General features: G+C 38.7%; 1 protein-coding gene across 5 annotated transcripts in view; it reads right to left on the bottom strand.

Annotated features, from left to right (window-relative positions):
* Positions 1-23,146, bottom strand: part of slc4a10a (solute carrier family 4 member 10a) — a 51,911-nt gene that overhangs the window by 21,921 nt on the left and 6,844 nt on the right. For 2 of the 5 annotated variants that reach the window (XM_055183896.2, XM_055183897.2), the window contains exons 1-2: positions 19,726-20,106; positions 2,227-2,308 (exon numbers count right to left, since the gene is read on the bottom strand). In XM_055183896.2, the coding sequence (XP_055039871.2) occupies positions 2,227-2,308; positions 19,726-19,839 (196 nt within the window). In that variant the 5' untranslated portion in view covers positions 19,840-20,106. Of the gene's footprint in view, positions 1-2,226; positions 2,309-19,725; positions 20,111-22,324; positions 22,352-23,146 lie in introns of those variants that run through there. The other 3 variants (XM_055183895.2, XM_055183898.2, XM_055183894.2) reach the window with 3 other exon arrangements.

Genomic DNA, 23,146 nt, shown 5'->3' with positions numbered 1-23,146 from the left:
CGCGCCGATCGCGAATCGTAAATATTCAACATGTTGAATATTACGATCAGAAATCCTGATGTGTGTGGGGAATCCCGAGGACAAACGCGAGCACGCTATTGAGATTATCACGTGAAACGAAACCATATCCAATCAGAAAGCGAGATGATGAAAGACGGAAGCAGTCATGGTGCAGCACAAAGGCCGCTTCTCAATCCGTAGGTCGCATTTCCAGGCTGTATATACGTCATCAAGACTGTCTTATTTCAGAATATATAAAATTGGCTATTATTCATTGTTCATCGTATATTGTTTTAATAAACTTATGACTTGTGAATGTAGTGCTCAGTTAACTTGAATAAACCAGGTTTCATGACGTATGCAGCCTGCATATGCGACCTCCGCAGGCTACAGCCTTCGGATTGAGAAACGGCCAAAGTGAAGTTAATGTGGACAGTAGAGATGGAGGATCAGCTTGTTGATTTGTGGCAACAGCACGAATGTTTATACAATGTGTCTTGTAAAAATTATTCCAAGCACTATAATTGAAATGTCTTCCTGCATATCGTCCGCCATGCTGGTTTTGAAGTCTTGCGAGATTTTGTGGGATTTCCTGTGTTCACAGTCGAGACTCTGATTAAAAATCTGTTTGTGTGTGGTGTGCTGTCTTTAACACATAATGGCACACCACACACTATAGGAGCAAAACGGATAAATCTAGGATTTTTTATCCTCAAGTTTGTGGTCCATCACATTTTTAAAATCTTATAAGATGTAAAAAATCTTTTGGTGTGTACCCAGCCTTAGATTTACATAAAATTACATCCTTACCCAAACCCAACTCGACAGGCGACAATGGTTTAAAATTTAGAAAATATAAAAAATAAATCTGAAAAAATAGTATAAACCAATACTTAAAGTGACATCCAAACACAAATACCAAATCTAACCCTAAACCGAAGCGAAAATGGTTTGAAAATCAGTTGAGTAACCAATACATGAAAATGACACATAAACAGAAATTCTTGATACGATCACGAAAATACGCGGAAATTCGTGACAGTATCACAAAAAAGAATCAAAAAATTTTGTGACTATAGGTACATAATTTTCTGAGACTGGGTAGGAATGCAACAGAGTTTGTGCTAAAACATGAGTTAATATCAGCAGGCCTTTTCAACATCTGAAAAGAAGGCTTTATCCTCTGAACAGGTGGGACATCAACAACGTGATTTATGTTAAAATGTTTATGTTTTCATTTAGTCCAAAAAAACGTGGCAGATGCCGTATATTACTTGTTCAGATTACTTTTTTCGGACACATGACTTTTAGGATGTACTTTTGTCTTGTCAGAAAATTACTCTGCAAACAACTGCAATTTAATGTAACAAACAGAGATGGCGATAGAGAGGCAAAAGTTACAGATTGCAGCTTTAATCAGTCAATAGTCCCTTTCACACATACAGTCTTTACTGGTAATTTACTGGTAAATTGCCGTTAACATGTCATGTGTGAACAGAACCTTTCCGGTAAATCAGTGCTCCCAATTTACCAGTAAGACAGGTTGTAAGATTACCAGTAATTTACCGGTAAGCGCTGTGTGTGAACGAAAATCATAGGATTACCGGCATTTAGAACGGACGACGTCAGACCGTGCTGACAGCTTCGGGCCAATCATAGCGTTTTAATACAGATGACGCGTTTACCCCGGCACTGTTTACGGACGTTTCCACACACATGCTGCTGTAAAGTTGAGCACACCTGAAGTTTACGTCCACATTTCTTCACCAAAGTTGTTTAAAACAGCTTACCGCCGAATTGCCGACGTCCTTAGCACGCCCTCTGTAAAGCCTAACGTGCAAACATTAGTGTTGTTAAAAACGCATTTTCGGTTTGACGTCGTCTCATTCAATGTTGTTTGGTCATGAGCAACTTCGCGACTGTTTACCACAGACGTGAAAACAACAAAATACGGACCGTGGTTATGAACGACGTGGATTGTTTACAAATACAACACTGAGCTCGCCGCGTGCTACAGGTACTTCCGCTTTCTCAACGAATTTACCGGTATTTTGATACTGATGTGTGAATGATGACTTACTGGTAAAATAACGGAACGCCACTGCGTGTGTGAACAGCACATTTTTGTATTTACTGGTAAATTAATTCTGGTAAATTCATGGTAATTTACCAGAATTACTGTGTGAAAGAGGCTAATGTTTGATATCTGTAGCTAAAAAGGTTTACCTTCTAGCTCCTCTTTCTCAAAATTTGTGTTGAGCATGGATCGAGTCCCACCCCTATCCAGCACGGCTTCCTCATCGGTCCTCTGTGAAATAAAACATTCAGAAATTAATACACGCTAACAAATTCAGGTAGTTCTTATTTATGGTACTATAACTAACAGAAAACTAATCATACAGCCCATCTCTAATAAATGTGGCAAAGCAATAAAGCTTTCTAACACAAAACACATGCAGAACAGTTTATCACACAGTCACAATCCCAAAATATTTATTTTATATCTTTGCAATTATGTGTCGTGTAACATATACATGTGCCCAAACAAAACATATGTCTCATATTCATTTACCATAAACGCATACTTTTTCATAACCTGTTGCGTATATTCTTAATATTAAAGAGTGAATCATCACACCCGTTCCTTATAAATCAATATATAAAATGATTCCTTCTTACACCACACCAATGGACAACATCCCAAAATAAGCAACCGCCTATCTGAGCCTAACCTTAACAGACAGTTTCCATATCAACCATTGTGTCCTGCCGTTAGCTGTTCCCAGAACATAGATAATGACATTGGTGAAGTCACAGTTTCCCCTGCAATGTTGAAGCCTCACAAGATTGGTGGAGTCAGCATGCAGAAAACCAGACAGGTCTGGTGCCTTGAGGCTCCGCCCACATATAGTGATGTCATGCAAAGGTGTTTGTACAATTTTGGGTAATTTAGCTGCTCTAATACTTTATTGCAAATTTTAATACACTTTTTTTGTATTTTCTAGATTCTGTTTTTTCTAATTGTCCTACATAGAAAACATTGTAGTATACTTACGTATTCCTAGATATTGTAATGTTTTAAACCTTATAGTAAAAATTAAAGTATACTACAGTATTTACTACATTTTAACTATTTACTGTAGTAAATAATATAAAATAAATGTTATAAATACTATGCATTAACAAAATGTAGTAATAATCACTATACTACACTATATCACAATTTACTACAGTTTACTATAATAAATAGTAAAATAAACTACAGGATTTTTCATGTGAGTTACACTGGATACAGCCATTCAAATCTTGATCAGGCGTACACATCTTTACAGAACATCTGGCTTGTGGTAGAACATCAGCAATTCCTATCAAGGCATAGATGACTGCGATGATCCACCCGTACCCGGATATAGTACGAATGACAGTATTTGAGACTGATGAGGTTAGAAGCTGTATCGAGAGATATATGAGATCTCTTACAGCGATAAAGACAAGAGCTGTTAAAGGTTTACGACGGTCCTGTCGGAGCGTTCAGCATGCATTTGTAAACAGGAAAGATGCAGGCCGCAGACCACATGATGGGAGATTAACACAGTGTGCTGGAACATCCCACACATATGCACATGAGCATCCACGTGAGTCAACCCAAAGGATCATGGGAAAGGTCAGCATATGCAAGAGCTTTGCAAGCTCAACTGTAAAAGCAGAAATGGGGGGTAGAAATTGTGATGGATCATAAAAATGAATGTCACAGTCACATCCATCAAAAACTTATCAGTTTTTCTTCTAGACAAATATATGCTGAAGTGAGATCCAACTACTTTTACATGATCACCACCATAGGTCAATTCCCATTGAAGGAACCCTGCAAACGATAGCCATCATTTCGCCATTTAGGTAAACTACAGATACAACCATGACTAATCCACGTCTAGCCAAAAAAAACAAACTTAAATTTGGTTATATGTCGTTATTGCCCAAATAACTTGTGAGATACATGATATTCCATCATGCAAGCAAGGTCAACAGTGATTAAAAGGTGTTTGGTTTTATTTATTTTTGGGCTATGGTTAGACCTCTATCAAATTTTCACCAAATTTTGCCTTGTTTAGCCTAGACGTGTGTTTGGACATCTATTAGTCGTCTTTTAAACGCAAAACTGCTTGCAGGGAATAGTGCACCCAAAAATGAAAATCTTATATTGCCTCCCTATGTTGAATCATTTTGGATCAAAGCATCTGCTACATGTAAATAAAAATACTTAAATACTCATCCCAACTAGGGCTGTGTATCGCCAGCAATTTCCCGATACGATACGTATCCCGATACAATGGTCCCGATACGATGCGCATCACGATACAAGACTATTTTGGATTACATTTTTTGCTCAGAATTTAGTAACATTATTATTATTATTATCTGTTTATTGTACATTGAATAAGCAGTGTTGTAACAGTTGTGTTTTTGCCATTCATTTATTAGCTTTTGGGGTAACATAGAAATGCTTAAAATCCCAGAGTTAGTACTTATGTTTTTTTAAAAGCAGTTTTACAAAGATAGTGCCTTACTCTAGGCATTATATTTGTCTCTCATTATTCTATATATATGAATATATCTATAAACATGCAGTCAGACTTAATACTATTTAGTAGAAATCAGATTATTAATGTGACAGCTATAGTTTGAAGTAGTTCTGTATCTCTTCTCTAGACGTACAGTTTTCACATGCAAATCTGTGTCGTATTTCTTCTCTAATGCATTAGTACTGTTTTATAAGAGAGTGTCTAATAAAGCCCTTTGCAGTAGTATAGGCTAAGACATCAGCGTTTTCATACTGAACTCATTGATTTTAAATACCCGCGCACGGAGAGAGAGAGACAGAGAGAGAGCGAGAGAGAGCGAGAGAGTACGCGGCTCGCTATGCAGACGCGTACGCCAGCGAGACATACGCGCAAAGTGAAAGTATACTCCGCTACCTTTAACTCTACGTACTCCACGGGACACATGCGTCCTTTCCATATGGATCACGGATCAACAACGATTCGTCACGTTACTTTCAAAAGTGCATCCGAATCGATACGGAAGGTGCTGTATCGATGCGTGCATCGGCAGGCGTCCATGACGATGTATCGTCGTATCGATATTTTGAACACAGCACTAATCCCAACGTGATCTCACGGAAAGTCGTGTTATATTCACACAAAATTTTATCAATTCATTCACGTCCATGGCATGAAATTCAGCTTTTTACGTGCCTTGAGCACAAATGTCTTTTTCATGACACTCGCACAAATTTCTATAAATAGTTTCTCGTGTCTGTGGCATGACTTTCTTTTTCGTGTCATTTTATGTATTGTTTTCTCGTTTTCTATTTTTAAATCATTGTTGCTTGGGGTTGGGGTAAGATTTGGGGTTTTGGTTAGGATGTACTTTATGTATTGGTTTCTACATGTTTTTCTTCCGCTTTTAAAACTATTCTCGCCTGGGGTTGGGATGTCTAAAAATGTAACAGAAAGTGATTCTAACCCCAAACCCAAGTGACAATGGTAAGAAAATAGGAAAAAATAATGAGAATACATAAAATGACATGAAAAGAAAGTCGTGCAACGTACACGAAAAACTATTTATAGAAATTTGTCACGAAAAAGACATTCGTGCTCAAGGCATGTAATAAAGCTGAATTTCTTGCCATGAACACGAATAAATTGATAAAATTTTGCGTGACTATAACACGACTTTCCGTGAGATCAGTCTGGCTCATCCTTGGCTCTTGTCATATGACTAAAGATTATTGTGATCATTGATGAAAAGCTTACAAAAAATACATTATTGTCAGGATTTATAAACACTCAGAGACGAACCCAGATGCAGACATAAACAACGAAGGATTTATTAGACAAAACAGGGTAAAACAGAAAAACAAAACCCACGAGGGGGCAAAACAAGACAAGGGAAGACACAACGCTAAACTAACACTAAACTTAACAAATCAAACAATAAACTTTTCAAAAACATAACACAGGCACCGACTAAGACTTCACAACTAAATACTCACAGGCAGACCAACAAGATGTGACAAGACGAACGTGCACAGAACAGCCAACACAAGGACAATAAATAGGGACAAAGTAAATTACATACACCTGGAAATCATTACAAGTAAGGGATCAGGGAAAAAGTGACGAAACCCGGGAAATGCGTGGTCAGAATAATTCAATACTAAAACCACACATTTCCCACATAGAACATATGTACTGTCAGAACCCTGCCATGCTAAACTAGATCTAAATACCAACAAGGATCTGGCAGGATTCTGACAAATATGCCTTTTTTGCTCAGTGAGGGATGCATTTTTTTTTTAAATAGAAACTGAAAAAGGATACAGGTTTTAAACAACATGAATGTGAGTAAAAGACAACACAAATTTAATTATTGAGTCAATTACTTTCAAACAACCCACTAATATAGCACAGATCTCTGAGCATCACTGCTGCATGAGTCACAATGATACGTCTGTCTGCAGTCGGAGGTGGTGGCAAAGCAGTCGTGCCTGCACAAAAGCCGTAAATGGGAATCCATGGTGAACTATATAGATTGCCATGGCAACACAGCCCAGCAGACTCCTGAGAGGTCTCTCTGACTGTGATGTCATCAAAATGAGCCCTAATCTCTCCATCTTGTTCTTGGAGGAGAGATGAAGGACACACATAGACACAGATATGACACAGATAACAACTTAACACGTCTAGCAACCACGTCATATACAACACAGAAGGGGGGAGGGTATTGTTAGCACCTATAGACAGTGTTTGATCAAGATAACACCTGTGTAAACATATGCAAGCACACACATACATGCACGCTCTCACTAATGAAGAGTATCCCGCAGGTCCGATTCTCTTTATATTAATAATCCGCTTCCTGTCTGCAACTGAGATGTGACATTATATCAGAGAGCCCCTCTCGTGTCAATCTGTCATCACCAATCTTTCACACTTCCTTTCTGCATTATCGCTCTCCTCTCCTTTCTATTTCATGTTCTTTCCATTTTGTCTGTCCTTTTCTCCTCTGGTGGCTCTCAGTAGAAGACAACATACAGCGTCACGTGACCCCCGCTACTCGGATTGAATAATAATTGAGCAGATTCGCACATGTGGATGCAAATTTACATGCAGGCGCACGCATTCACAGGGATGGGGAAGAAATGAGGTCACCCTTATATGACACCCTATTATGTAGAGTGGAGCATCATGGAGATTCATTGTTGATAAGCATAATAAGCAGATTTATTAATTAAATTAATAACAGCTATCACATATTTTAAAAATATGCTGCAAAACTGCAAATAATCTAAAAAAAAATTATTATTGTGGTATATATTGTGTGTGTGTGTGTGTGTGTGTGTGTGCGCGCGCGTGCGTGTGTGTTATGTTGCATCTTGCAATATTTAAGCCAATAAAAATACATGAAGAAATGCAAATGATTGAGAACCTATGAAAATTCAATATAACGCCATTAATCCCACAGCAGTTTTAACTATTCAGAACATATTTTAAATATTCAACTTCCATCCTGACCTCATTTTGCATTTAGAGAAATAATTTACCCAAATATTAAAATTTACCATCACATCCCTTTCTTGAGTTGAGCACAAATGAAACATTTTATATTAAAATGCCATCACGTCACCTCATATGGGACTCAAAATGTTGAGCCTCCAAAAGCACATACATACAGTGGTGCAGTGGTGTCTTGAGAAGTGGGTATACTCTTAATTTATGCCCCTAGTAGAAGTGGGTATACCCCATGCCTTCAAATAAAGAGGTGGGTATACTCCGTATACCTGCGTATAACCTGCACTATACCACTGCATACATACATTATTAAAGTAATTCAAATTAATATAATAAATGCCTGAAATGAAACAGACTCTATCTGCCCATCCACAGCATGAACATAATATTCCCAACATAAAATTAAAGGGATACTTCAGCCAAAAAAACTTTATTAAAGGAATAGTCTACTCATTTTCAATATTAAAATATGTTATTACCTTAACTAAGAATTGTTGATACATCCCTCTATCATCTGTGTGCGTGCACGTAAGCGCTGGAGCGCGCTGCGACGCTTTGATAGCATTTAGCTGAGCCCCATTCATTCAATGGTACCAATTAGAGATAAAGTTAGAAGTGACCAAATACATCAACGTTTTTCCTATTTAAAACGAGTAGTTATACGAGCAAGTTTGGTGGGACAAAATAAAACGTAGCGCTTTTCTAAGCGGATTTAAAAGAGGAACTATATTTTATGGCGTAATAGCACTTTTGGGAGTACTTCGACACCCTCCCTCTACCATTATGAGAGTGAGAAGGGGAGCGGACTTTTCAGGCGAGTCGAAGTACTCCCAAAAGTGCTATTACGCCATAAAATATAGTTCCTCTTTTAAATCCGCTTAGAAAAGCGGTACGTGCACGCACACAGATGATAGAGGGATGTATCAACAATTCTTAGTTAAGGTAATAACATATTTTAATATTGAAAATGAGTAGACTATTCCTTTAACCCCTTGGTGCTGTGTGGATTGCTTCTGTTAAGGACGGATGCCCTTTGTTGGGCTTTTAAGACAGAGGTTGTTCCCTGATCCATGTTTTCTCCCATAAGCTTGAAAAAGCAAGGACATTAAAAGGGGAGCTATAATTGGGTCCCCAGTGCTTCTATCAACTTAGAAAATGTAAAAAAGATCAACCCAGTAACTTAGTTTTGGGAAACCATTCTCTGCAAGCATGTGAAAAAATTGGTCATTATAATTAGGCTCCCCTTGTGATGTCAGAAGGGTATAATACCACCCCTTAATCTGCACTAACCAACCACAGCACTGCCATTTAGAGCAGAGATCAGCTCATTTGCATTTTAAAGGACACACCCAAAAACGGCACATTTTTGCTCACACCTCTGAAGTGACAATTTTGTTAATACATGTTATAATAAATTATCTATATATTTTGAGCTAGAACTTCACATATACGTACTCTGGGGACACCAAATATTTATTTTACATCTTAAAAAGTCTTTAACTCTTTCACCGCCAGCATTTTTTAAAAAAGTTGCCAGCCAGCGCCAGCGTTTTTCATGATTTTCACCAAAGTTTAATGCCTTCCAGAAAATGTTCTTCTTCAGATATATAAACATACAATATAACAAATGAAAGAACAGACCCTCTGCTTTCAAACAAAAAAAACCGTTTCATCCTACCTTCAGTAGTTCTTTTGTAATCAGCTTTTGAATATGGGTGGGTTTCTGCAAAAACACCACATTTTGAGCAAAAAGCTGAGATAATTCCATGTTTATGACGGACTTTTCATAGAGATCCCATTCAGAGCGATCTTTAAAACAGACACGAACATGCAGCAGCTTGCCACAGGGCAATACTTCCGGGTTTAAAAAGTTGCGATAATAGCGGTATTGCGGAAAGACGGAAAATCTCGTCATTGGCGGGGAAGCGTTTTCTCTTAATTGACGAGATATCTCGTCAATGGCGGGGAAAGAGTTAAGGGCCGAATCTCATTTGAAAGATGATGGACATATTTATCTCAGATTGCTTGAGGGTGAGTAAATCATGGGGTAATTTTGATATTTGGCTGGAGTATCACATTAACTTTACAATGCATATACGTGGTGTTTTAAACGTGTTTCTTCATATAAAAAACAGTGTTAATTTCATTTGACGTGTTAATTTTCGTCATAGTTTTGGTTAACGATGTGTTTTCACTGACGAAAACAAGATGATAATTAAATATTAACAAATCCATGATGATTACATCTATGACCAATATTAATTGACATTTTCGGGAACAAATTAAAATTAAAGCTGCAAGCAGCGATGGAAGGGCCCTCGCACGCATGTGCACCGCTACCCTATGGCATTAGTAAAGCAGTGAACCAGGGGGATATGAATTAAAGTGGGTAAATATAGGTAGATATTCAAAGGAAAATGTGCAGCAGGTGGCGCTATGACTGTACATGATTATTATTATATTGACGTGTTCAGGCCAGGACCCTTAACACACGTGTGAAGTCTGGAGCAGATCGAACAATGTATGTCTGAATTACAACAGCTTTCTGTTTCATGGCGAAACATCACACTTTGCCAGGCCGCCACGGACACGCCCTTCAACGAAAAGTCAAGATCTTCTGAATATATCATATTAAAGTCCTTAAGATCAGTATTACCAAAAATGATGATGATTTGATTAAATATCTAAGAGCAGTAAATCACAGCGTAAAACATGTAATTTCCTGCAACCTCTAGGTGGCGCTATGATTAAAGCTGAATATTGGCATTGAAATGTGTTCAGGCCAAGACCCTTATCAAACTTGTGAAGCATTGGACATTGTATACCTGAGTTACCATGGCGAAAATGCCGAAATTTGTCAGGCTGCCACGGACACACCCTCTAACGAAAAGTCAAGATCTCCGCAATTTAACATCGCAAAGGCCTTTAGATGACATTGACCAAATATTACGATGATTGGAATAAATCTGTAGGAGGAGTTCGTTAAAGTATGAAGCCTGGAAATGACCAAATTTCAAAATGGCCGACTTCCTGTGGGGTTTAGAGCTTAGCTTCAAGAGACTTTTTTGTAAGTCTTGGGTGATAGATGATCCTACCAAATTTCATATCTGTATGTTTTTCGTAGTGGGGGGGCTGTTCTTTTGAAAATTTGCAGGTGGCGCTATCGAGCCATTTCTACACGCCCACTTCTGGCGCCTATGCCACATGTAAATTTTCGCCACTTCTGACGTGTGTGCAACGTTTTATGACTTTTTGGGCTTGTTTAGCCTGTCAAAAAAAAGACGTAAAATATGTGTTTAATACCTCAGTTTAGATAAATGGGCGGAGAGAAGGCGGTCGCGTGTGGCTGTTCGAACGCATTCAACCACATGTGCGTTCCGCAACTCCAAAGCGATCCGATCGAAAGTGGTTTCGACCACCTCTGGATGTGGTTGAAAGTGGTTGAAAGTGGACGAGCTCAAAACGTTTTGAACACCGTTTACACCTGGCATTAACGTCGTCCACTTGTGATCCGATCGACGAAAACACATGTTAATGCCAAGTGTAAACAGCCTCAAACATGTGAAGCGTGGGTCAGATTGGACATTTAAAGCCTGACTTAGAACAACTTCCTGTTTCATTGCCAAACACAGAAATTTGACAGGCCGCCACAGCCACACCCTCCAATGACATGTCAAGATCTACGCAATTTAGCATTGCAAAGACCTTTAGATGACACTCACCAAATATGATGATTATCTGATTCAATTTATAGGAGTTTGTTAAAATACGAAGGCCAGAAATGGCAAAATTTGCACTCAAATTACAGAGAAAATTCAAAATGGCTGACTTCCTGTGGGGTTTAGAGCTTTGCTCCAAGAGACTTTTTTGTAGGTCTTGGGGTGATACATGATCCTAACGCATTTCGTATCTGTGCGATTAACGTAGCGGGGGGGCTGCTCTATTGAATTTTTGTAGGTGGCACTATAGAGCCATTTTAACACCCCAAGTTCTGAAGCCTATATCACATGAAAATATTCGCCACTTTTGACACGTGTGCAACGTTTCATGACTTTTTGAGTTCGTTTAGGCTGTCAAAAATGGGATTCATTTAGCGATATTTTGCGAGGCCGCAACGGACACGCCCTTTAACGAAAAGTCAAGGTCGTTGCTATTTATCATCACACAAGGTCTTGAGATTAGACTGATGAAATATGATGTTAATAAGGTTAAATCTCTAAGAGCAGTAAGTCACAGCATAAAAGGTGGTATTTCCTGCTGCCTCTAGGTGGCGCTATGACTGATACTGAATTATGCCATGTTGATGTGTTCAGGCCGGGACCCTTATGAAACGTGTGAAGTTGGGGGCAGATCGGACTATGTATTTCTGAATTACAACAGCTTCCTGTTTCGTGGTGAAACATCACACTTTGCCAGGCTGCCACGGACACGCCCCTAAACGAAAAGTCAAGATCTTTGCAATTTATCACCGCAACAGGCTTAACATCAGTCAGACCAAATATGATGATGATTTGATTAAATCTCTAAGAGCAGTAAATCACAGCGTAAAACATGGTATTTCCTCCTACCTCTAGGTGGCGCTATGACTGAAGCTGAATATTAAAATGTGTTCAGGCCAAGACTCTTATCAAACGTGTGAAGCGTGGGGCAGATTGGACATTGTATGCCTGAGTTAGAGCCACTTCCTGTTTCATGGCGAAAATGCAGAAATTTGTCAGGCCGCCACGGACACACCCTCTGACGAAAAAGTCAAGATCTCCGCAATTTAACATCGCAAAGGCCTTTAGATGAGATTGACCAAATATGACGATGATCGGATTAAATCTGTAGGAGGAGTTCGTTAAAGTATGACCAAATTTGCACAAAAATCAAGGCAAAAATTAAAAATGGCGGACTTCCTGTTGTGTTTAGAGCTTCGCTCCAAGAGACTTTTTTGTAGGTCTTGGGGTGATAGATGATCCTACCAAATTTTGTATCTGTAAGTTTTTCGTAGCGGGGGGGCTGTTCTCTTGAAATTTTGCAGGTGGCGCTATCGAGCCATTTCTACACGCCCACATCTGGCGCCTATACCACATGTAAATTTTCACCACTTCTGACATTTGTGCAAAATTTCATGAGTTTTCGAGCATGTTTCGCCCCTCAAAAATGCGATTCACTTTGGAGAAGAAGAAGAATAAATAATAATAATAATAATAATAATAAACCGAACAAAAACAATAGGGTCCTCGCACCCCGGTGTGCTCGGGCCCTAACGAGACAAAAGTGTCAGTGAGTGAATGACATAATCACTGTGTGGTTTGGGAGGTTTGACGCGCACACACACAACTGAGGGACTTCATGCAGCGCTATGCAGGGCGATCGTATGAAATCAAAGTACTGCGTAACGTAATGATCTTCTCGGAGGGACATTAGCTTGCCGCGTAAACTGTAACAGGGAAGAGGTGAAGAGCAGACATATAGATGCATATCACATTTGATTTTGTCAAGGGACCCTTTATTAAACTTGTGACAATCACAACAAACATGTTATGTGTCACAATCAAAACAATGATTCCAGGAGAGTCATTTTAAAGGCAAGCACAAATGTTTTATATATGCTGATGCTAATTTATCAGCTAACCTGAGCTTGATAATAAGTCAAAATAAACCAGCAATGTCCTGTAGTGATTGCCTGAATAGTATGGTACATTATAAGATTGATTGACATAAAGATAATAAGTACAATTTCACTATCCTCACATTGAATTAAGTAAGCTATGTAGTATAAAGAGGGATGCATGACTGAAAAAATGTAGTGCACTTAATGTGAGATAGCAGTGTTACGTTCTACTGTACATGTCTTGTGAACAACGTCACATTTTTAATATGCATTACCTCATATTTCTTGTTCACTGAATTCTCTCCCTCATTGGCCATGAGCCCAATAATGCATGAACCGATAGCATTCAAGTGTGAGTGCGAGCCTTGAAGGATCATTGCTTGAATGTACTGAACAAACAAACCCTTCACTGAACGAGTCAATTAAGTCAGAACGAGAGCTTTAATGATTTGAATAAACTGATAGTGTCATTCATAGTCCAGTGTCCCCTGTCTGTGTGTTAAACCAATGTAGGGTAAATTCAGGCATTGAGATGAATGTTAGAGGTGTCCCAATCAACCAGAATACAAACTACTGGACTTGATTTACTGGACTTTTCTGAAATATTAAGGTTATTACCAGGTTTTTTAGGATATATAATATGTATTTGTCAGCATGGTACATTCAAGTACACAATGACACTAAATTACATTTAAACCCATTCAATTTTAGTCAACTAAATCTGTAATGTAAATCTCATGGCATGGCTTAATCTAAAAAACAATTCAGATGACTAAAATATGAAAAACTAAATAGCATTTTAGTCGAAAGACCAAATTCAAACTCAACTGTTAAAATGAACACTGATAAAACCAAGATGTTGGTCACGTTTACATGCTTTGCGTCTGAACTTTTCCTTTCAGGCTGATGAATATTTAACTTTTTAGCCATGCCCCTCGCACCACACAATTGCATTCTGCTACAGTACATACTGTAACGCCCACCTTTCACGATTCGATCAAATGCGGATGAATCCCACCCTGTATTCTTTAACATCCTGTTTAACTTGGAAATACATCAGATTACGAAACTAAAATGGGTTGCAAATGCTGTTTCATCTTTAATTTGTTATTGTTCAACCACTCATATTGTCTACTGATAAAAGGCTTTCAGAATAAAGACACACATATTAAGATGAATTCATGAAAAAGAGATTATTACACCAGTGACCTTTAGAGTCTCTCATTATAACTGGAAATAACCAGAGCTTTCTGTTAAACCTTTACCACCATTTCTTTTTTATGAGTACCTTTGTTGCATTGTCAAAAGCCATTGCGTTTCATTAGGCCTGATGTGTTTGTAATGGACTATCAATTGACTGATATTCATTTTGGACACTGTTGTTGTTTTAACATTTCCATTTAAACCATTTTACATTCACAATTTGCAGCTGGCTTGTATTTGGACCCTGTTGATAACCATTTCAATTGTCCAATTAAATGAAAATGAAGCGTGATATTCAGAGTGCACACTTTCTGTTTTCACAAATGAATGAATTATATTACAAATAACTGTATTGACCATCGGCAACCATGCTCTCTAAATATCAGCAACAGCCAATAAAAAGCCCATATGAGTCAGCAACTAATGTACAACAAAGCCCTCTAGAATTAAAGGAAACTTATATTTATTCATTTGGCAGATGCTTTTATCCAAAGGGACTTTCAAATGAGAGATTTTGTCTAAGGAGCCAACAATAAGCATAGTCTACAAAGCTGTGTTTGCATGTAGGAGTTGAAGCTTTAGGGAAAGATGAGCTACATTTAAGACAGATGGGTTATTTTGATTGTAAAGTTTAAAACCTAAGGGCTGATCATTGCCTAACCAGCATCTTCCAAAAGCTGAAGACCAGCTGCTGCCGTGTTTCCCTCCAGCAGTCACTTCATCATTTCATTTTCACCCTCTCCCTGTCCTATGCTCTCTCCGTGCCTCATTTAACCATGACAAAAGGTTTATTGTTCAAAGAAGAAGTGACGGAAAAAGATGGAGACCGGACACTTGGATGCTGAGATGTATGCACACACACTTGCCCAGATTCATTCAGAGGAAAATACTAATCCTATTTGCCTCTTCATTCAAACAACACTGAACTGCACAAATCAACATAAGTAGAAGAGAAACGCTGTCTGTGAGGACATTAAACTTTCATATATTTCATTCCGGTGGCTTTGTGAAGTCATTATCTCCTGCAGATTGAATATCTTACAGGACCTTCCAGGACTGTCAGTGTTCTCCACACAGAAGCCATTAAATTTGAAGATGTATATTCACACTACATTCCTGAATGCCAATGGATCTCATTAAACATTAGACTGAATAGCATGAGTTCCTGCACTGAAAAGAGCTTTTGTCCAGTCCAGCAAAACTTACAGTCTGAATTTACACACAACCATGTCTGCCCATCCTCAATCTTTTATGCCTGGTTGCATTCTCAAATACCTCGTGTTTGAATCTAAGGAGAGATCAGTCAACCACTTCCACTGCTGGGGTGGAGAGAAAAATCTAAGCGTCCCTGTATCCTGTTAAATATCAGTTTAATTAATAACCAAACAAGCTTAGAATATCATTTCGCAAAGTGCAATGCAGATGAAAAATAAAAGTATGATTAAAATATTATATTTGCAATATAATCATATCACGTGTTCATGTAGCTAAGCTGGTATGTTAGTAACGCAAAGTTCATGGGTTTGATCCACAGAGTGCACACATACAGAAGTGGCTTTGCATAAAATTGTCTGTCAAATGCATAAGTGTAATTCATATTGTGATCAGATACATTTACAGTATATAATACAGCTTACAGAAAGCAAAGGTGAGACGAAATACTATATTTTATGAGTAAGTAGGAGCATATACAGTAATCCCATTTGATGCAGTATTAGTTGAAGATCACGGAAAAGAAACCACATGCATAATCAGTTTTGCCGATAGTTCATTGGTGGAACAACCGGCTATTGGCCAAAAATTCATGTCGATATTTTTCCGAGTGCGTCTGTTGTTTCATATCATTATAAAGTAATTAATTTGATGAATAGATGCTGCATTAGCAGAGAAAGAACAGCAAGAAACCTAACTTTGTCGTCAAGGCTGACAGGAAGCTAATATTAGTAAAACCCTTAAATAGTTACACAAAAATGCAAGCAGATAAATCTAACACAACCCACTGCGCAAAGTGACATCGGAATGACGTCTTGTTTCATGTAATTTTTGGACGTCCGAATCCGGTCCATAAAAGGGGTTGTTTTGTGACGCCAGGCGACGTCTTTTTTTCGACGTCTTCTGCACGTCTAAATGTTTACATCCGTAGGACATCCGTGTAAGGAAAAGAGACATGAAAAAAGCGAAGATTGTCTCTGCACTTCACCCATCGCAACACCGAAACACCTGCCGGCTGTGGGATTTGAACTATCGATCTCTAGGTTACAAGCAGGTCTCGCTAACCACTCAGCCACAGAATATTTTCATGTTAAATTGTTAGTATGGTCATATACTTTTGATATAACGCACTACACAATTAGTTACAGATTTTTAATTGTACATTTAGATTAATTTGTATATGATTAAAAAAAGCAGAAAAAACAGTACTGTATAAATAATATAGACTATTCGTAAGTATTAATCATGTTGGTACAATAATGCTGATATTTGTAAATAAACACATTTTTATAGGTCTAATCATGTAATATAGACATTAGAATTACCCGGTTCAAACGTCAAATGTTGCCCGTAAATATGACATCCAAATGACGTCCAAAAAATTACCCAGTTCAAACGTCAAATGTTGCCCGTAAATATGACGTCCAAGTAGGGTCATGGTTGGACGTCCAAACTAGGTCCACTAATGAAATGCAACGAATAGATGTCCAGATTTGGTCATGGACCGATGGACCCATTATAGACATGATCTGCACGTCTATCCGACATCCTGTGTTTAGTGGGAAATGTTTAATTTTATGATTATTACTATCGATTTGCATTCTTTTATCCATATTTTAAGTTAATAACGAGAAAAAGCTAACTATATGCAGCTATCGACTGTGTTTCCATATCCAAATAATCGAAATCTGATTTCAGTTCTTTTTCATTACCACTGAACAACCAAGTATCACAAAATTCCATACGTAATTTTGTGAGTGTTTTTCATGACACTGACACGTTTTTTCGCCTTTTTGCGTGAACATGTCACATATTTCTGTTTACGTTTCACTGTCACGTATTTGTTACTCAACTGTTTTGTCTTATTTTCTTACCATTGTTGCATCGGTTTATGGTTAGATTTACATAAAATGACATTCTTACCCAAACCCAACTCTAACCCTAATGCCAGGCGACAATAGTTTAAAAATCCAAAAATATAAAAAATAAATCATAAAAAAAAGGTTGAAAAAGTGACTTCCTAACGCAAACACCAAATCTAACCCTAAAACGAAGCGTCAATGGTTTGAAAATAGGACAAAACAGTTGAGTAACAAATACGTGACAGTGAAACGTAAACAGAAATAAGTGACATGTTCACGCAAAAAAGGTGGAAAAACGTCACAAAATGACGTGACTATAGGTACATCATTTCGTTATACAGGGTTGCACTGCAATACATCTTTTGTTATTTTGATTAGATAATCATTAAATATTTAAATCATTAAATATTTAAATATGATATGTGATGATTGTTGCCTGTCTGCCTCTTTTTGATTAAGTCGGTCTGTCATGAAGAGCTGAAGAGAGATTGCTGTTGGATCAGTTAACGCTCGGATGTGTAGTGTTATCACTGCGGCTTAAGGCAAAGAGTCAAATCACCAAATTACAGCAAACTGTGTGGGGATTTGTACAACACTGTGATGTCACCACAACAAATCTTCAGAAGGGTTTACCAGAGATGAAGAAGATTAGCTGAGTCGTGGACTAACAGCTGCGACTCTTGCTCCAAAAGTCAGACAGAGCAGCTTTTGACAAGGGTCCAGCTGAACTGCAGTGAGAGACTTGAGGGTCCTTCAGGCAGTTTTCTCTCAAAACACAGCACTAATACACAACAAGAGCCATTTCAGAGTCCTACCAACATAAACACACACACAACAAGCACAGTTTCTTGCTGAAACAGATCCTATTAAAACAGTAGGGTAGGATAATTTGCTGATATGGCATTTATTTAACATACTGCACAACTGCACTGCACTGCCCCGTGTCATTGTTTATAATGGCAATTTTCTCATAATTTACAAGTAGTTGAAAACATTAGAGATATTGTTATTAATCAGCAGGACAAAATATATAACACTGGACTAGTGGATATTTTACTGCAAATATCTTACAAATTGTACCTTTAATAGCCTACTGTCGTAACCATTTCATGAAAGTTACAGAAATGTACAACTAAACGTGTAATATTTTAAATAATATGTTTTTATAATGTAACTTTTAATTTTGTAAACAGGCCTATAAAATCAAAACGCAAACTCTTTCTTTTAATCTAAATGAGACAAAACCATTAGCGGGTTTCTAGGACATGCTTCCTCCTGACCCATTTCTGCATATGGCCGAATTCTCAGAAAATACATTAAATAATAAACTCATATTCAAGATCATTCTTTAGCATAGCACCAAGACCCTATAACAAGCAGACCCCGTGTATTCAGACCACAATACACTCATTGACACTGGACATCGGTCACGTTCCTTACCAACTCTGTTCATCTGACCAAGAGATTTGCCGGCATGTGAGTGTGTGTGCACTTTAAAATCGTGTGATCATGCAGTAACAACGCTGAGCGGTAAGAGGGATTATTGGGGCGGTTGAAGAGACTGAGGGGGAGAATGGAATTTGAGCACTACGATTGGTTGAGAACGACAGGACTGATCCCTACAGATGGCTGTGGTTACCATGGAAATGAAAGGATCAGCATCAGCATCCTTCCACAGCACCGAAAGCACAGTGCACAACCGTGACAGTCACAAAAACATGCACAGGCACAGTCAATGCATCATCAGCATAATTGATACGTGTCTTTCATGGGTTCGTATGAAATGACATTTATATTTTTCCTCTGACCTTGTTTTCCATCTCTGGGCTATTTTTTTCTCTTTATAAGCTATTAAAGCCCTCAGCATAAATACTCATACACATCTGCTCGTTCTAATGCTCATTCAGATGTTTACCTCCAAAACCTCCTCCCACAACCGGATATTATTCGCTTTCCTCACAGAACACAAGGGTGAAGATGAAAAGGACACGAGAAAAGATGTGAAGCGGAGGACGTGGGAAGGAGGAGAAGGACCGAAATAGACACAAACAGGAAGGTTGAGAGAGAACGGCAAGAATAGATGAAGGTGCACCTTAAACACATAAAATGTGCATTAATATTGCTCAAAATGATGAGCCTATTCAGTCTCATCATATGACAATAATCCTCAATCAAGCCAATCTACACAGGCACACAAACACAGCATCCCTCTCAAGGACACAGCGGAGCCTGAAGGCTAACGCATCGCCGGACCACAGACCCTCCCGCATCTTACCTGACAGTTAAAGCCAGTATTCTCAGAAGATCTGTGTTGCATGCCGTCAGCAGCACGATCGTCCCAGCTATCGACCCTTACCCCGAGGAGAGGTGATAAGCTAAGACGTTGCATCAGAATGAAGCTGAGATTCCTCTGCACACCTTAAGCCGAAATAACCCCTCTGACACAGCTGTAACCCTGTCGCCAGGGCTGCGTCGTCCAACTGTTGAGAACCAGGCGTCAAGCCTATGTTTTTGTCAGGCAGCTATTCACCAATCGGGAGAGAGATTAGGGTGCCGACATCACTGACTGCATGGACTGGAAACTAAGCTCAGTGCGCGTGTGCTCTATGATGCATGCTCGGTGTGTGTGTGTGTGTTTTGGGTGGTGCGAACGGATGATGTGTGCAGCTCTGAGCTCCCTCTGCTGTGTTCTAGCTATAACCTTCAGATGTATCGACACCTTCAAAGCACAGCCTAATGCATGCTGGGAAATGTAGTATACAACCAATATTTAAATTTTTATGTTCAAACAACCAAATATTATATTAGTGTAGCTCAATTGGTAGTGTAATGCATTAGCTACACATATATCAGGGGTTCGATTTTAGGGGAGGTACATGCATGATAAAATTGTTGATCGTGAATGCATCAGCCAAATGCATAAATCTAAATTAACATAAATAATTCCACTATTTGTTCGAGACCTATATTACAAAATATATGTACACTCACCTAAAGGATTATTAGGAACACCTGTTCAATTTCTCATTAATGCAATTATCTAATAAACCAATCACATGGCAGTTGCTTCAATGCATTTAGACAATCTCATGAAACTCCAAACTCAATGTCATAAAAAAAAGAAATGTGATTTAAGCAATTTTGAGCGTGTCATGGATGTTGGTGCCAGAGTATTTCACAATCTGCTCGGTTACTGGGATTTTCACGCACAACCATTTCTAGGGTTTACAAAGAATGGTGTGAAAAGGGAAAATCATCCAGTATGTGGCAGTCCTGTGGGCGAAAATGGCTTGTTGATGCTAGAGGTCAGAGGGAATGGGCCGACTGATTCAAGCTGATAGAAGAGCAACTTTGACTGAAATAAGCACTCGTTACAACCGAGGTATGCAGCAAAGCATTTGTGAAGCCACAACACGCACAACCTTGAGGCGGATGGGCTACAAAAGCAGAAGACCCAACCAGGTACCACTCATCTCCACTACAAATAGGAAAAAGAGGCTACAATTTGCACAAGCTCACCAAAATTGGACAGTTGAAGACTGGAAAAATGTTGCCTGGTCTGATGAGTCTCGATTTCCGTTGAGACATTCAGATGGTAGAGTCAAAATTTGGCGTAAACAGAACGAGAATATGGATCCATCATGCCTTGTTAACACTGTGCAGGCTGGTGGTGGTGGTGTAATAGTGTGGGTGATGTTTTCTTGGGACACTTTTGGCCCCTTAGTGCCAATTGGGCATCGTTTAAATGCCACGGCCTACCTGAGCATTGTTTCTGACCATGTCCCTTTATGATCACCATGTTCCCAACATCTGATGGCTACTTCCAGCAGGATAATGCACCATGTCACAAAGCTCGAATCATTTCAAATGTGTTTCTTGAACATGACAATGAGTTCACTGTACTAAAATGGCCCCCACAGTCACCAGATCTCAACCCAATAGAGCATCTTTGGGATGTGGTGGAATGGGAGCTTCGTGCCCTGGATGTGCATCCCACAAATCTATATCAACTGCAAGATGCTATCCTATCAATATGGGCCAACATTTCTAAAGAATGCTTTCATCACCTTGTTGAATTAATGTCACTTAGAATTAAGGCAGTTCTGAAGGTGAAAGTGGGTCAAACAAAGTATAAGTATGCTGTTTCTAGTCCTTTAAGTGAGTGTATGTCACTTATCTTTACAGTATATCTGTTAAATCCATACACGAACAACTTTCCGAACACTTTCCTGAAAATCAACATTTCCATCGAGCACATCATCAAACAAACCAAACCCAAGGATAATCGCATTCTTAAGTGCACTGAGGGCTTTTAAAGCAGGATGTGTTTGGTTATTAATGTGATGAATCGAGCGTGTACGCATGTATCTTTGTGGTTGTAATGTGGAGACGTGTAACAGGCTAACGTTCCCCACAGGTCTCAGATCTCCATCTCCTCCGGACCAGCATGTTTCTCCCGGTCACACCGTCTGCTCATTCTGGCCTCTGTCCAGTTCGCTCCTGACCAGAAGCTTCTATCTCTCTCGCCCTGTCTTTCTTTTTTCTTGTGCATGCTAAAGACTAATCATAGATCAGTACCTAAAAGTAGCTCTCCTTATTAAATGTTCTGCTTGCCAAAAGCTTTTGAACGGAGTTCATAACAACAATTGATAAACTGTCCACATATATCACATTAAATACCTCATCGGCCTCTCATTGAGAGAAATAAAAATCTGCTTCGGTGAGTCATCATGAATCATATCATTTGAATGAGTTTTAAACACCCGTCACTCACTCACATACACATAATGGCAATCAGAAATGAATTCAACGAATCCATTAAAACACTCACAGTGGGAATATTAGGTAATAGGAAATAAAGAACAGGCACTTACCCCGTGATCACTACCAGGACTTTGAACCTGCAAAGAAGCAAAAAGGAAATAAAATTACTCTTATTATACTAAGTGGGCTTATTTATACCTGTACTTATAAAACAAGTTTGGCTGTCTTACAATACATAAATAATGTGTGTTTTTATGTGACCATATATATGAACCTGCCTTTGAAAACCCAGCTAAAGGTAATTTTGGGGATTTACTGATGTAAAATCATCCTAGGGCAGGGTCACATATACATTTACTGAAAATGAGAGATGTTTAAAGTCACTTATCCAAATTGTCTGCCAAACGCAGATATTTTAAAGGAAAACACCACTGTTTTTCAATATTTTACTATGTTCTTACCTCAACTAAGACAAATTAATACATACCTATTTTTTTCAATGCGTACACTTAATCTTTGCACAGCGCGTTGTGAATGTGTTAGCATTTAGCCTAGCCCCATTCATTCTTTAGGATCCAAATAGGTATGAATTTAGAAGCCTCCAAACACTTCCATGTTTTTTCCTATTTAAAAACTGTTACATAAGTAGTTACACGAGAATGACTTCAAAATAAAACTTGGTGATTTTAACATAAAAAATGAGAACTATATTGTATAGCGGAAAAGCACTGACCCTCAATTTCCACCGACTGCGGAACGGCTGCGGATCCGTTGCGGAGCGGCGGCGGAGTCAATCGGTTTCCATTCAAGTCAATGTGTGTATTTCCACTGACTGCGTTCCGAATCCGTCACAGCTCCGGCCATCCGCAGCCCTCCGGCACAAATACGCAGAGCTTCTATTTTTGACGGATGCCGGACAGCTCCGCAGGGCG

The sequence above is a fragment of the Misgurnus anguillicaudatus genome, chromosome 14, assembly GCF_027580225.2.
Source record: "Misgurnus anguillicaudatus chromosome 14, ASM2758022v2, whole genome shotgun sequence".
Classification (NCBI taxonomy): Eukaryota; Metazoa; Chordata; class Actinopteri; order Cypriniformes; family Cobitidae; genus Misgurnus; species Misgurnus anguillicaudatus.
Note: the sequence above shows the minus strand (reverse complement) of the source record. Positions and strands in the feature narration are given on the sequence as shown.